At 33.3% G+C, this 16,760-nt stretch overlaps 1 protein-coding gene across 1 annotated transcript; it reads left to right on the top strand.

Annotated features, from left to right (window-relative positions):
• The first annotated feature begins 11,233 nt into the window (after nt 1-11,233).
• Nucleotides 11,234-15,164, top strand: LOC143250698 (uncharacterized). The gene is made up of 8 exons (XM_076501602.1): nt 11,234-11,324; nt 12,419-12,477; nt 12,808-12,916; nt 13,259-13,382; nt 13,621-13,833; nt 14,018-14,086; nt 14,539-14,799; nt 14,947-15,164. Exons 2-8 carry the CDS (start codon nt 12,420-12,422, stop codon nt 15,085-15,087), a joined length of 975 nt encoding a protein of 324 aa, XP_076357717.1. The 5' UTR covers nt 11,234-11,324; nt 12,419; the 3' UTR covers nt 15,088-15,164.
• The last annotated feature ends 1,596 nt before the right edge of the window (nt 15,165-16,760 follow it).

Raw genomic sequence — 16,760 nt, forward strand, 5'->3', positions numbered from 1 at the left:
GCGGATCAAGCGCCTTAACCACGTGGTCATTACGAGCCGTTGTTTTAGTTTCTTCCAACATGACTATACGCGCTCGCTTTACAACGTTAAAATGAAATACCAGTATGGTTACATGAATAATTCGGAAATTCATCACTGACAAGACCTCCTCTTGTTCACCTCAAACAATGTGGTTACCAGGTTCAGCTAAGCAAATTTCAAATCCACGACCACTCTGATCTCGTGTTCACCTCGGAAACATTTAATTGACCTGTTAACATGATTACATGTTCAGTTTAGCAAAGTTTAGATTAACAACCAACATGACCTCGTTTTCACCTCAGATATATTTAATTGACCTATCAACATGGTTATGCGTTCGGCGAAGTAAAGTTAATTATCATGAACTTGTATTTACCTGAGCCACATGCACGTGACCTGCCAACATGGCCACCAACATGATCACGTGCTCTCTTTACTAACATTTAATTTCGCCACCATCACATTTAAACCATAACATTTAAACCTATTACACCAATATGAGAGCGTATTACCCTGAACAACATTTGTACTGACGTGTACATGACTGTTTGTTACTGACAGAAACATTTATGTTCATAACCAGTATGTCATGTGTACTTCTTAACAGTAATAACTGTTAGCATGACTTCGAGAACACATTTGTATAATTCTTCTCTTCAAAACAATTCATTCACAAATTTCACGAACTGGTAATAATAGCGTTTGCTCTTATTTCAATAACTCAAGATTTATAAAAAAAACACTCATTTTTTACATATGTGGAACTCAAAACACGGACTGCGAGATTATTTCGTTAGTTCTATATAACTGAATTGTATACTGTCTCTAAAATGTTCTCTTTCAATCTAAGTAATACTGTAGACAGGTAAATATAGCAGACAAATAGAAACGGACAAGTCGGATACGTAGCTCGACTGATTATTGTTTAGAGGACAACGACAAAAACCTTGCTTTCCAGTGCCTGAGGGACTGAATTAAACTTGATCAGACATTTTGTGGTGCCACCTCCGCCCTACCTACAGGATCCAACCTTGAACTAGTTTTCAGTAGAAAACCTTGACTGAATAATGATTACCTACAAGGTATTGTAAACTGTAATTGTCATTTGTTTCTTTTTTTATTTGATCTTACTTTCCACTGACGCCAGCTGGATCGGTTTTCTGCGTTCCTTACGCATGAATTTTCCGAATCAAGTTTAATAATAACACGTGGGGTTAGCCGGTGGGCTTAAAAAAAAAAAAAGAGTTTAAATAGAACAGCTAAACCTTTCTTCGGTCATCCCACACTCTACAACGTTAAACTGTTGAAATAGTTACTCTACGATTAACGAACATTCAAACTGAATAGCCACGTACGGTTTAGTAACGTCATATTTCTCCAAAACTATAGAGACACCATTGAGATGTTTCTCAAATGCGTATAAATAAGATTTATAAATTATAAATTTATTGCCCATCAATAGTGATACTAATGGTCTACCCCACCAGACTGACAATGATGCAGTCCAACTTCAACTCTATAAGAAAATAATATTAAGAGCGGGAATTCCTATATGATGATTTAACACATTTTAATCGCGATACATTGTTTCTTCCTGATAATATAATTATTTATAACTTTATGTCAAGATCTGCCTTATAATTATCACCTAGGACAGTCCAGGACTTGTTGTGTTGGACTGTGCATCTGAGATTTCACTCTGCACTTTACTTAAGAGTGACAGTCAAATCCGTCTGACGATACTAGCCTGAGATTTAGAAGTGAGATAGAGTTGCTCATCTGCCCTTCCTCTAGTATATTTATTTGTTTCTCTGTTTTGCTACACGAGGAGTATCTGCGCAAGCCTTCCCTAATTTATCACTGTAAGACTAGAAGGAAGGCAGCTAGTCATCGTCACCCACCGCCAACTCTTGAGCTACTCTTTTGCCAACGAATAGTGGGATTGATCGTAACATTATAACGTCTCCCGACTGAAAGGACAAGCAAGTTTGGTACGACGGAGATTCGAACCTGCGACCCTCAGATTACAAGTCCAGCGTCCTAACCATCTGGCCTTCCTCTAGTATATCAATTTAAATTTAGTCAAACAAACAATCTTATGATAAAAAAAAACAAAGTTTAAATATTGAGAACTGCACTATAATTGTATAATCGATTGAATTTTCTATGAGACAATAATATTATCTGTTTTTCAAGCACTATAGACTTTATTCGGTCCCCTAAGGTTATTTCGAGAAAAAGTCTTTCAACCACACTATCCGTCATATAAATTGTTGACAACTCGATTTCGATAACCGTTAGAACTCATCAGGCCGGCTGGAATACAATGAACATATAAGCATTCAGAACGTAGTGTATATTAATCGTTTGGCTTAATAACAACTGTTATGGTGTGAAAATCTTTTACTGGTGTAGCGGAGTTATAATCACTTACTTTTGTCTTAAGATAATAGTGGCTTGTGGCTGTCGTTTTGTTTGTTTTAGCGCAAAACTACACAGTGGCTATCAGCGCTCTTTTCGCCACAGGAAATCGAACCTCGAATTTTAGTGCCGTTGGTTTGTAAATTTCATGGTCCGAATATTAAGGCAATTGACTCGCAGGTTGGAATCTCCGTCACCGGACATGCTCGCCCTTTTTGCTGTAGGGATGTTATAATGTTAAGATCAATCCCACTATTATTTGATAAAAGAATAGCCCAAAAGTTAGAGGTAGGTGTTGTTGAGTAGAGGACTTTCCTCTTATCCATGCTAAGTTAGGAACGATAAGCACAGAGTCCACGTGTGGCTTTGCGCGAAATTGAATATCAATTCTGTTAAATATTTATAGTTAACTTACTATAAAGAGTTGCGTTGATTAACTTATAAATAACGCTTGAGTTGTTACCTGTAATACAGTTAACAGGCTGTAAAACATAGAAAATTGTCCAACAGACTGATAAGAATTCGATCTTTTATAACAGCTGAGGAAACATGAAACGTCTATTAAGAACATGTTTTAACAAATGATTTATACGTAGTGTAACTTGCAGATTAATATAGAGTCTAGTCAGAACTCGTAGGGATTTATCAATGTTCCAACAAACAACAACGATCTGAATAGAATTATATTTGAGGAACAGACAGTTAGCTCTTAATCCTTCGTTTGTGGGTTGGGTAAATCTGTCAACCACCCTATGAGCAAATGATTTGAAGATTTTTGCCGCGGGCCATTCACAATATTGCGCGCAAAATGTTTGCATCGTATGATGTCAGCCCAGTTGAAGGGTTAAATATGTGAGTCTTATATGTCCTAATGATAAGTCCCTGATGTAAGAGATATGCTCGGTGTATAATTTTATGTTTTGAACATGTTTAGTTTAAAATTAGATAATTAAAAATACAAATGGAAGATATAACAATCCCTCCTGAATTAAAAATACAAATGGAAGACATAACAACCCCTACTGAATTAAAAACACAAATAGAAAATACGACAACCTCTACTGAATTGAAAACACAAATGGAAGATACAACAACTCATACTGAATTAAAAACACAAATAAAAGTTAAACAATCCCTACTGAATTAAAAATACAAATAGATAGTACAACAACTCATACTGATATACAACAATTGAAAGAAATCCATTCTTTTCCCTAGGGCCCCGAGATAACTCGGTGTCTGTAACGTAATTGTTTCACAATGTTTACACGAAGAATCAGCTGGCTATCTCTAATTTTGAACAGATAAACTAGAAAAAATAAAACTGTTCTACAGCCTCTGCCGCCAGTTAATTTACTACTCTTGTCTCAGAAAATTGTGACATTTGACCGTTGTTCTTGAAATGCACTCATGGCCTCAAAATGCGGAGTTCGTTTATGCGGCAATTGGATATGAACTACGAGCTCTCGGTTGCAACGACTGAACACCTGAAGTGAAAAATGCACCAGTCTCTAACTTTAATTTATTGTAATTTATTGGTCAGATCGGAATCAAACGGTGGTGTAGCACCTGAGGTCACAAGGGCTTTGAAGCAAATAATAAGATTTACAGTTACCTAAACGTTCGGAGCATGTTCGGGAATTTCGCAGTTTGAACCACGAAAAAGTGACGTTTTGTATTTTACTTTTGAGCATGAAAGTAAAAACGTGACTAAATCATAAATATCTTTCTTCATCAATTTACGCCAAAACAAATGACCTGAAAATTTCCATTTTCGATTTGGGAAAGAATCCTAATAATGCCAAAGTGGCTTTCAAATAATATTTACCTCCATCGACTGCCTTCAATTGTTCTTTAATTTTGGAAACAGCAAGAAACGAAAGTTAACCTCGGCATGGCCAGGTGGATTAAGGCGTTCGACTCGTAATCTGAGAGTCGCGGGTTCGAATCCCTGTCGCACCAAACATGCTCGCCCTTTCAGCCGTGGAGGTGTTATAATGCGACGGTTAATCCCACTATTCTTTGGTAAAAGAGTGGCTCAAGGGTTGGCGGTGGGTGGTGATGACTAGCTGCCTTTCCTCTAGTCTTAAACTGCTAAATTAGGGACGGCTAGCGCAGATAGCCCGTTGTGGCTTTGCTTTAAGAAAACACAACTCTCTGAATTGGGAGCTATCACAATTGAATTCAATAACGAGACTTCCGTTTCTTACTGTTTTGTTTTTATTTCGGGCAAAGTTTTATATCCACAAACGTTCGTAATTCAAGCTTACCATCTCTAATATATTTTCTGGTATCATCAAGCCAAGTTATTTTCTGTTACCGAAGAATCTCTACTAGATTTTCATCAGATCCATTTCCCAAAGGAGTTTTTTGTACAAAAATTTGTATTTTTTGTCTTTCTATGCTCCAATAACTCATCATTAGCTATTTTTATGTAAACCGTTGATCTTCATAATTCGTCTATAAACAAATACTTTGATATTCCCTAATCATTTTTTTCACAAATATATTTCCATGCTGGATGAATAGGTAAAGGAGAAAGGTCAGGAAATGGAGAATAGAACAGAGTGTACTTCACGTATGTGATTATAAGAGTAATGTTATCCAAAGAATAGGATAAATAAATATTACAAACTATAATAACATTAACAAATCAGGCCTCTAAGTTAACTTTAGACGTTGAACGAGCATTCTTTTTTAAATTATGAACAATTTTTTATTTAATTTATTTAAACAACACACAACTTTAGTTAGGCACTCTTTAGTCCTGTTATAGAAGCACGTAATTTAGAGATGGCAAACCGATATCGAAAGCGTAAGACACCACAAAATATTCCCCACTCTTTAATCTGTAGGTGCACCAAACCTAAACGAGAACTATCTCGGCTAGCCTTCCCTATTTGAGCAGTGTAAGAATAGAGGGAAGGCTGTTAGTTATCACCACCTACCTCCAAGTCTACGGCTACTCTTTAGCAGTGAGTAATGGAATTGACCGTAACATTATAATGTCCCCACAGCTGAAAGGAGAAGCATGTTAAGTGGTTATATTTTAAAAGGGTTAGTTTGCTTATTTTCAGGGTAAATTGTTAGAGAAAAATATTTTGGAAGTGGTGAAATAAAAATATGATAGGGGTAAAAAAGCGATGTGGCTAATTAAATAGAAAAACATTTATTTTAATTAGTGATGACGAGAAACCCACTTGTTGAGAAATTTATATGCAAAAACGGCTCGTTTGGGCTGAGAAAACACTTTACATTGTTCGCTCTTCTATGTAAAGTGTTTTCTCAGCCCAAACGAGCCGTTTTTGCATATAAATTTATTTTAATTAGAAGCTTTTAAATATTTCAGAACACTCATAATTTCTTCTTAATATTTCCTTTAATCAGAATTATAAAAATTAATTATCAATCTAAAATACACTTTAAGCGTAAAAAGTAAATAATGAATACCTTTCTATTTCTGTTATCCTGGTTTGTATTTTAAAATACTAGATGGCGACAGTAACAACACCTTGAAATGATACGAGTAGTTTTATACAGCGTGAACAAACTATAAAGAATGAAATATATTTTTTGTAATGTGATGTTCAAGATATAAATCTAAAGTTTGATTGTTTATGTTAATATATTAAACAGTACTTTAACTCGATTATAAAACAAAGAACTGTATTAAGATGAAGCATTTTGAATGTACACTACCCTTGTGGCATAAATTGAACCTAACACCTTATGGTGCCGCCACTTTCGAAATATTCGCCCTCTGGGTCTATTTTGTGAAGTTAAGATATCACGTGACCGCTACCGTCTCAAACTGCGTTCTGCCCCCTTCCTCACTCTCGCCCTCTACATTGAAGCTGCTTCTTTGAGTTCCAAGTGAAAGCCCAAACTATTGAATCACGATAAACTTTCATGTGAAAGCACAACTTCTGAAGGAATGAAAGTCGTAGTTTGATCTTTATTTTTTTTAAATTTTATACTTTTTGAAGAAATTATCTTTAACCTGTAATAAGATGTAAATACAACATATCTCTGATATGTAACAACGTTTTAAAGTTTTAGAAATAAAATAAAATACATATTTCTCACATCACTTGAAAGTTGGAAAGGATATATTATACTTTTACAATGTAAGCTCATAATAAGAATCACGTTTTATGAGCATTATTGAAACATATTACATTTGACTTCCTCAACTATTAATAGGATTTTCACTGTTAATTATTACGTCCGCAATTATTTAAAAAAAGACTGCTTTATCTGACCAAACACTCTCAATCATGTTTTTTTAAAAGTAACCCTAAGCCTTAATTCTCAGGTCTTTAACAAGGTAGTCCAATTATTATAATTATTCATGTGATAATTAATATGTATCATGATTTGTTAAGTTGTTTGCGCAAAGCTGCATAACGATTATCTGCATTAACCGTCCTTTATTTAGCAATATAAAACTAGAAGGAAGGCATCTAGTTATCACCACACACCGCCAACTGTTGGGCTACTAATGAACAGTGAGATTTACCATACCATTATAACGCCACCACAGATGAAAGGGAGAGTATGTTTGAGAGGAAGGTGATAATTTCATATTATTTTTCACTACCTCTTGACATTTACTTTAATTCTAAGGATAACAAGTCATAATTAATTTAAATAAAAGTTTCACATTTCCAAATTTTAAACATTTCTCTGTAAAAAAAGATTAAACAATATTTCAATTCTTCTACAAGTGATATCTAAAATAACAAAATCCTACTACTTGAAACTTTAAGAAATGATATGTCAAATAATACACCCTTATTAGTCGAGAATATGAGAAGTTATGTGTCAAATAACACACCCCTACTACCTCATAATATGAAAAGGTCTATTTCAAACTTCTATTTTAATGTCTTTAGGCTATCTTGTCAGAAATGTTTCAGTACTGTAAGTTTTGATTAACAAATCTAAAATAGAAACAATTTTTTTATGTGATTGTGTCACATTTTTGAAGAATAAAACTAAAACAGACTTTTTTTCACTACGATGGACAAAAACAGAGTGTCTGACTGACTAAGAAACTTAAAATACGGGTAAAGTTTCAACGAAGAAAAATTATTAAAACTAGTTGATCAACATAAAGTTCCTACAAAGATAGTTAAGAGTTCAAGTCGATTTTTTTCAATTGATATTCACTTCGACTAAACATTAAAAGATGAAACTTCCTTCTCTGCCACTTTCCCTACACAATTTTGCCCAAGCTATGGATCTGCATCACAAAAGGCCCAACTACGGAACTAAAACGCAAGTCACCTTTGGTTACATTTCTTTGTCATTCGCAATTACCTTTTCAATCCACTAAGCCCTCGTCAGGTGCAAAGGTGGTTGTAAAGAAAGATGAATAGTGTGAGATTATAATCCGGAACACCAAACATGCTCGTCCTTTCAGCCGTGGGAGCGTTATAATGTGACGGTCAATCCCACTATTAGTTGGCGAAAGAGTAGCCCAAGAGTTGGCGGTGAGTGGCGATGACTAGCTACCTTCCCTCTAGTCTTACTGCTAAATTAGGGACGGCTAGCGCAGATAGCCCTCGAGTAGCTTTGCGCGAAATTCAAAACAAACAAACAAATACAAACGAAAATGAAATACCTAAGAATCAATAAACTTATAAACAGTTTGATTTTTATGTATCTACCCAGGGTCATTTTAAAAATACAGTACCACTGAAAGGCCCGAGAATTAGCCAGATGACAATGAATTTGCATCTAATGCATTTGGCCCGAATCTTTTGAAAGAATTGCTAAGTGTAGATGGTCAAAAATCAATCATGTATTTTCCTGACTGAAAATATTGTACATGTAACAAAATCCTGAGCATAATGAAAGGTTTCACATGTGCATCAGCTACTTCCAGCTTTTGAAGTATTAAAAATGTGTAAGACGTAATAGTCATACATAGAAAGAAACCAACAATTTGTAACACAAAAACATTCAATGAAGTACCTTGTAAAGTGGGTTTAAACATCGGATTATGTCCAAACTTACACGACGACTATCTACACTAATCGTTCTTGACAGCTAGTTAGCAACACAATTCGCCAACACTTGGGCTACTCTTTTACCAATGAATAGTGAGATTGGTCGTTTCAATTACGTACCCTAGGCTAAAAGAACGTGTATATTTGGTGGGGCAGAGATGTGAATCCGACACTTGCAGATTGTGAGTTGAGCCCCCTCCTAACCCCCAGATCATCTGGAAGTGTAAAGTGTCAGTATCATTTCTATTTTTTAGTATAGATCTGGAAATATGTTTTCAGTAAATTCTCACTGAAACAACAAATACAACATAGACTTTATGGGTCTTGTTAACTACAAAAATCTCGATAATTCAGGGAAGAAAGAGAGTTACGTTTAGCATTAGAAATCCACCTGTACATGGTTCAATCATTTTATGAAGTGTTGACGATGGTAAAATCAAAACTGATCTGCTTCATCCCACCAGTGTTAGGGCTACTCTGATTTGGGACGTAAACAAACGAGACATGTGTATTTCATGTTTTTTATTAACAGAATGAGAATCTTTGTAATTGAAGACGTCAGAAATTTCTAGAAAACTGTAAGTCCTTCATCAAACAGATTAATTATTTGAATCATAGAGTATTTGCATAACCAAAGTCTCTTACATATATATGTATATAATGAACACGACCATTCGTTCCTTGTTGAAGATAAGTTTTCAAACAAACTTAAATAGAACATTCTAGATGGATATAACAGTTCTGATGAATAATTTTGTTTCTTTATTTGTAGTTATTCAAAAAGCTATCCGATGGGTTAATTTCCACTGTGCCTATTACGAGTATCGAAATTCAGTTGTTAGTGTTATAGTCTTTCAGACTTACCGTTGTGCCACTAGGTGGCGTGATCATTAAAAAGAATCTGTATGTTTCCTTACTGCAAAACACCATTGTTCACTGAGGAGAACTGAACTCTTTATTTTACACTGTAAGTCCAAAGATTTACCGCTGTCCCAACAGGTGACCACTAAAAATTAATAATATCATTGTACTCCACCAATAAATTACCATTTGATATATAAATTCTTCTTTTCTATTTCTAAACATTGTCTTAATTTTCCAATAACATGAACAAACGAAACAACTTACTACACTTTATTTCAGGCTAAATGTTCTCTTATTATAATCTATCCTAGAAAGATTCGTTGGGCTTTTAAGGAATCCAGCTCCGGATGTTAGTGTTATAAATTTTTAAACTTACCACTGTCCCAGCTGGAGTACTGATCAATAGATGAAGATGGATACGCTTCTGTTCTCGACAAATTACAAAAGTATCACCATTAATTTTTTATATCTATTCATAACTTATTTTAAACAAAATATACTTCAGTTCGATAGAGAAATGCGGAATCTGTGATTATTGACTGGATTTCAAAAGCACCATAGACAAAACTGAGGTTAACATGACATCAAAACTCGTGTTCTTAGCTACCATTAAACATGGTGGAGAAACTATTAAAATACAACCAACCCTAATGGCCATATTTATTTATTCTTTAACAACCAGAGCTCTAGAACAAATGAAACTTAAGATAGAATATTTACTGATGAAAAAATACTCTGAATGTTCTCATGTAAGATACATGTAGATATCTTATTTGATTGTGGATCTAATAACTGAACGTCTTCTAATCCGATAGCGTAAGCATTACCAAGACGTTCAACAAAAATAAAAGTTTATCAAGATGTTCAACTACAATAGAAGTATTACCAAAATGTTCAATTTAAACAAAAGTATTATTAAGTTATTTAGCTTAAACAAACAGTATTATCGGATTAAACAAATTGTAGAAAATATAGTCTACTCTACGTACTTGTAGTCAAGTGTCATTTTACAGGTTTATGTAACAGATAATGCGATTGTCCTGTACGAAAAATTGAGGTAATTTCTATATAAAATGGGAAATTCATTTATTCATATTTAAGGGCTATCTGTTACAAAATGTGAAATTCATTTATTCATACTTAAGGGCTATCTGTTACAAAATGTGAAATTCATTTATTCATACTTAAGGGCTATCTGTTACAGAATGTGAAATTCATTTATTCATACTTAAGGGCTATCTGTTACAAAATGTGAAATTCATTTATTCATACTTAAGGGCTATCTGTTACAAAATGTGAAATTCATTTATTAATACTTAAGGGCTATCTGTTACAAAATGTGAAATTCGACGGTGAAGGGGATTGTTTAAGTATCCACACTGAGCCTCTTTATTCCAACATATTACTAGAAGATTGTTATTATTTATTATTAAACAAAAAGCTACACATAAGGCTATCTGTGCTATGCTCGCAACGGGTTTCTTGTAGTATAAGTTAGCAGACGTACCGTTGTGCCACTCCACTTGAAGAAAATACAAATAAGTGTGGATTCGGTTGTCTAGAAACTGATGAATTATGTTTACTTCAGAATCATACTGTTTTGTTGTAAGGTCAGTTTCATGATCAAATGAAACAAGTCGAGACAGTCACCATTAAAGAGATGTTAGGGCTATTTCAGTTTTTATATCGATATATTTTCGTGTGGCTTCATTGCTACTCACCAAGAGTCACAGAAAAAGATAAAACTCATAAGATATGTGTTTCTGTAAATAACGTAGAGACTGCCACACTGTGTCAGTTGCGAAACGTCTTAAGCCACGTATTTTTATTGTAATCTAGAGATTATAAACATTTTTTATGTGCTTGCTGTGGGAGGGAGAAGTGTGTAAACACTTATCTGAAGGCCACTGATGAGAAAATCCAGGTGGACATCCTTTAGCATTTCTGCTATAAATGGATCTTAGAATTGTATTTCTATAGTTCCTGTTACGCGTCAGGTACAAGGTAAGAAAACACTCTGATATTACAATTTTTCTGTGGATAAAAAAGTCTAAAATATTTATTCTTGTTTTCAATTCTTTTCTGTATGATAGTTATTTTATTTTTTATCAATGAAGTATAAATATTTAACAAAGCTTACATCGTGACTGCATATGTCACATATGATTTTTAGCCGATTTATGAACCACGTTCTAATATTGTATATCGATAGAATTAGACATGAGTATAACTGATACAGTTTTCCACAATTATTGTCACACTGAAATGTTGGTGCATATGACCGAAAATGTCATATAAAAGGACTTTTTTTTTTAAATTACAACAGAGTAAAATATAATGAAAATAGATTATAATCCTGTTATGTTTCAATATTCTTGTTTGATATATGTCCTTTTCTTATCATTAACAACTTAAAATGGTTTATATATTTGAATTATACGTAACTATGTTATCATATGTAATTATTCACAATTGTTCGATGGGGATTCGAGCACACGATCTTCGGATTATGAGTCGAGTGCCTTAACTCACCTGTCCATTATTCCTTGTTCAGTTAATTGGTTTATCCGAATGCACTTTTTTGGTTTATTTTATCAAGCAATAACAAATACTGATGAGCCATGAATTATATAAATTTAGTTTACTACAACAAAACTAAGAAGATTTAACAACTAAGTAATTTATGGATTCTGTCTTTTATTCTCTGAAATTGCACATTTTAGTTTTGCAAAGTAAAACTTCGTACTTAATATTCTTGTTGCAGAATATACTTTGTTCTGAGTTATCATTCCAAGTATCATTCTACCTTTGATATAAAATGACTATTAATATACTTTTATGATTATATCTATCATTAATTTCACAGTTTTTACTTTAAAGTAAGAGTTCATTAGTAGTAAACATTTATATAGATTAATTTAACTAATCCAGAAAGTTAATATTTATTTCAGTTGATTTGATCGATTTCTTCCTTGTGTTACATATTCGTTCAAAGTTAGGCAAAAAAGAAAACAGTTTAACAGTATTTCATAAAATGAAATATACAAAAGTTTTATTTGAAATTTTCTGCTAATTTGAAACATTTTTGTTTTTCACAGAATGAAGTTCCTTTTGGCTTTTCTCTTCGTCGGTCTTGCTTCGGCAAGTTTCTACAATGGTATGTATTGGGTTCTTGTCCAACTTTATTACTATTGTAAATTCAAAGTACACTGAATAAAACCACAAAAATAATCTTAAAATGCATATATTCTAAGGTACAATATTAATTCAGATAGTAGATATAGGTGTTTTGACCCCAGTGACCCAGCATGGTAAATATTGTGCGATAGATATTGTGTGGCTTTATACTCAACAATCATCGAAGAAAGTACAAAGTGAATAATGAGACTGAGGCTACAATATTAAACTTTTACTTACAAATATCGCTGTTTCAATAATCAATAATCAAGTAATATTTCACTGGTATCACTGTGTTGTTCACTTTCAGTTCTTGACCATGCTGCTGACGAAGCTGTCATGGACTTCATGTTGGGGATGGAAAAGGTTGGTCCACTCCGAGACGTAGCTGGTTATGATCTTGGTTTGGCATCTGACGAGTAAGTGAAGATTCTGTCAGAAATTTCCAGTATTTGTACACAAGTTACCTTGTTTAGTATTAGTATTTGTATTGGTGTTTGCCCACGAAGTTATTTTCTTTATTACAACAATTTCTCGTTTTATATGAATTTGTTTAATCAGGAAAACCAATTACCTATCATATGCTACGAAATACAAATATATAATCAAACTGTTAGACATTTTATTCTGTGTAAGTGTGGATAAAATATTTTAACTGTTTTAGTACATGAATGTTCCCATGGTCACTTAAAGACGATAAAGTGTTTGAATATTTGTTGAAGTGTTTAAGCATCTAATAACTGGTCAATAAATTTCTTCAGAATTGAAGAAGACATCAAGACTGAACTTGGCAAGACTCTGAAAGAAGCTTTGGATAATGTCCTGAATAAAATAAAAGATTCTATTGATCAGGGCAAAGAGGTCGCTCAGAACTTGTTGGATAAGGTATAACTGTTACGAGCGCTGTTTTTTACCAAGACAAGTAGTGTTTATAAAATATCATAGAAACAAAATTTATCAAGAAGAGTAACTACTGTTAATAATAATGGTAATTAATAGAGTCAATAACGTTTAGTAGTGACGTTTTAACATTTACAGACGGTATATATGTATGTCATTATATCAAATATTGACTAGTAAATATACGTTTTTACAATATTACATACAATAATTTTTAAACAAGGCTAAAGAGATCGCTGGACAACTTAAAGATCTCGGGCTGGACGCTGGTGGTAAAGCCCTGGAACTTCTGCTGAAGTTGAAGGATCGGCTAAAGGATTGGGTAACTGGACTTTTGGAAAAGCTGGGTATTGGCAAGCGTAGTCTGCTGGACATCCTGGGTAACCTAGTGGGTGGTCTTGACATCATGAGCATCATTGAGAAGATCAAGAACATGGTGTGTGTTAAGTACATTCAATAATATAACCAAACAAAATGATTAAATATTGAAAGTAGTAATTTATATTTTGTGATTTTAAAAACAGAAAAAGTACATTTCAAGTGATATTTTACAGTTTATGTGTGAATGTTTAGCATATCAAAATAGTGGTGATTGACAAGTGCTAAAATGTTTCATGCAGATCATGGAGAAGTTGAATATCCAGAGTATCATAGACTACATTCAAGAGAAACTGGGAACTGTTAGTGAGGTAGGAGGTTATTTTTATTAATACAGTAATGGTAAGATGACAAATATCTAGATATAATAATAAGATTTCTATTTTCTCTACTTGTTTGAAGTAATACATAAAAGTCGGTTGAGATTTAACGTCTGTATAAAAAACGTATTTTCCAGAAGGAAGGGGCAAAGTTGTATCTGCGTATAGAACGTTTACTGTAATGTTCGTCTTTTATTCGTTTCGAAGAAAACTTCGATGGTATTATATACGATTATTCTAATTAAATTATATCATTCAAATTTTATTGACAGGGCTAGAACTGTTCTCTTAAAATATAACAAACGATGTTCCTATAATAAAGATCTTAATATTGAATAAAAACGATATCAAAATAATTATTTTATTTAGATTGTTTCTACCTACTATTTGAGTGATTACTCATTTGAATAAATAGTGATTAGATGGTTTGATAACATTGACAGCTCGCCAAAAGCCTGATTCAGACCATCAAAGAACGAGGACTTGATGCTCTCAAGGACTTGGTAAACAAGATCCTTGGCATCGGGAGCAGTTATTATTCCCTGAAGGACTTATGGGAAAAAGTGAAGGACTTCTTTCAGAACCTCGGAATTGGAATTAAGGAAAAATTCTGGAAGTTCGCTGAATGGGTGAAGTCCGTCTGGGATGCCGGTATCGAAAACGCCAAAGACAAATTGGCCAAGGTCAAATTGATCGCTCTGGAGGTTGGTTTAAACTTTTTTTCAATGAATTGTTTTTCATTTTTATTCAACGTGTAAGGCAAGAGATTTACTAACATGTCACGTAGGTCCATAATTCAGTACTAACGTAAGTAAAACCTTTCTGAAGATGACATTGTTTCTACTTCTTAGTTCATCACTCATGCTAAGGACATCAGCGCTGAAGTTGCTCGAGAAGCACTGGAGTTCTTCCGACCTTACAAGGATGACCTTGGAGACCTTTGGGACAAGCTGGTCGAAGAAGCCAAGAACATAATCGGAATTGAAGCTTAAACTTATTTACTATTAAAAAGTCCATTTGTCATGGAAACAGTTGTGTGACTGTAGTCAATAAAGTATCAAAATCTCCATCATTGTGTCATTTGAAGTTATTAGATAACTTGGTTAACTATTACTTGTAGTAACTGGTTCATACATGTAAGCAGAAAATTTAAAATTCATCCTAAATATGTTAATGATTGTTTTAGCCAAGGAAATTGACTTCAAATACTTTAATTATTTCGAACCAATTTATGAACGACATGAACATCGTGAATTGTTGCTTTGTGATTTATAAAGACTTCGTGCACAATGTATTAGTCTATAAGATACTGCTTAATGTTTTATTCTACAGTTTATTTAAAGTAATCCTTAGTTATTAATTGCTTTTAAATTTAATGTGTTTGGTAATAAATAAGTCAGTAGATACTTAGAATCTCTAACCTGGAGGAGAAACAGTCTAGACATACAAACTTTTGTATACAGAAAAATATTTAAAATATACAACAATACTTTTCGACTACATGATTTCCTTAGAAAGAAATAACAATGTTACATCGACAGTCTTATTACACTATGACTTATATTAGGAATCGTTAAGGATAGTAGAACTCAAAATTATTACAGTATTACTAACATCACATAGTTTTCATGTCACATGGGTCTCACGGACTTAGAACACTACGATCAGGAGTTTGATTCTAGTCAATGGACACAGCAGTTAACTCGATGAAGTTTTAGAGTTAAATACACACTTATATTTGGAACATATAAAGCTTATTTCCTACTATTAAAATGTTACATATTTTCTATATGTGGCAAGGATTTAAGTTTCTGAACCAAAAGAAAGAAGTAAAACAAGAACAAAAAGGACAGTTCTGTTTATGTTAACTTTGTTTTAATAAGTTCATTCTGGTTTTCCTTTGCAATATCTGTTAATATATGTGAAAATAACTTCACGAATAATAATATTTGTAATATGCTTTTGTTAGATAAAACAAAGGTTAGATTAAAATAGGTAAATGTACGAAGTGTAAACGAAGAGATAATAGATAAACCACACACTTTTGCCGTATTTGTAAATTAATTCTGTGGTCTGCGTGAGCGATGTTACACTAACATTTTAAAATCACTTGTATATTGTGCTCATATATATATATACACACACACATGTTTATTACCTGCACGAACTCGGAGTTAGAGGAATTATTAAATTTTTAGCGTCTTGTATGTTTATAAAAAGGAAAATACGATTGATAAGTAACCTCTGAAGGTCATAGTCTGAACTCGGTGTTAGAGGAATTATTAAAGTTGTAGTGTCTTGTATGTTTAGAAAAAGGAAAATATGATTTATAAGTAACCTCTGAAGGTCATGCTTTAATCACCTTCCATTCTAGATATTTCAGTAACTCTTTCTTACATAAATGCATGTAATAATAACGTATATATTAGCTCCACTCTTGAGTAATTTCTGTTAAAAGAAGTGATAATGCAAGCTATGACATCGTTAGGGAAGCTCAAGAGCAGATGTAAGTTAGAACAGTTAAGTGTATGCCAGTCTGATTAAAAACACGACAGTACTGCGTTAAAAATAGTGGCCAAACTATCATGGAAGAGTTATTTCTGAGCTTCTTAATAACTTGTACTGTGCAGTTAGTCGAGTATGAAACAAAACATTGAAATTAGAA

This window comes from Tachypleus tridentatus, chromosome 5 (assembly GCF_004210375.1).
Source record: "Tachypleus tridentatus isolate NWPU-2018 chromosome 5, ASM421037v1, whole genome shotgun sequence".
NCBI lineage: Eukaryota > Metazoa > Arthropoda > Merostomata > Xiphosura > Limulidae > Tachypleus > Tachypleus tridentatus.

What these genes read in the sequence shown, in the direction of transcription:
- LOC143250698 (XM_076501602.1), top strand. Translation starts at nt 12,420, where the DNA reads ATGAAGTTCCTTTTGGCTTTTCTCTTCGTCGGTCTTGCTTCGGCAAGT. An exon ending in CTTGGTTTGGCATCTGACGA is followed by an intron (nt 12,917 to 13,258) that starts GTAAGTGAAGAT and finishes AAATTTCTTCAG; the next exon opens with AATTGAAGAAGACATCAAGA. An exon ending in TCAAATTGATCGCTCTGGAG is followed by an intron (nt 14,800 to 14,946) that starts GTTGGTTTAAAC and finishes TCTACTTCTTAG; the next exon opens with TTCATCACTCATGCTAAGGA.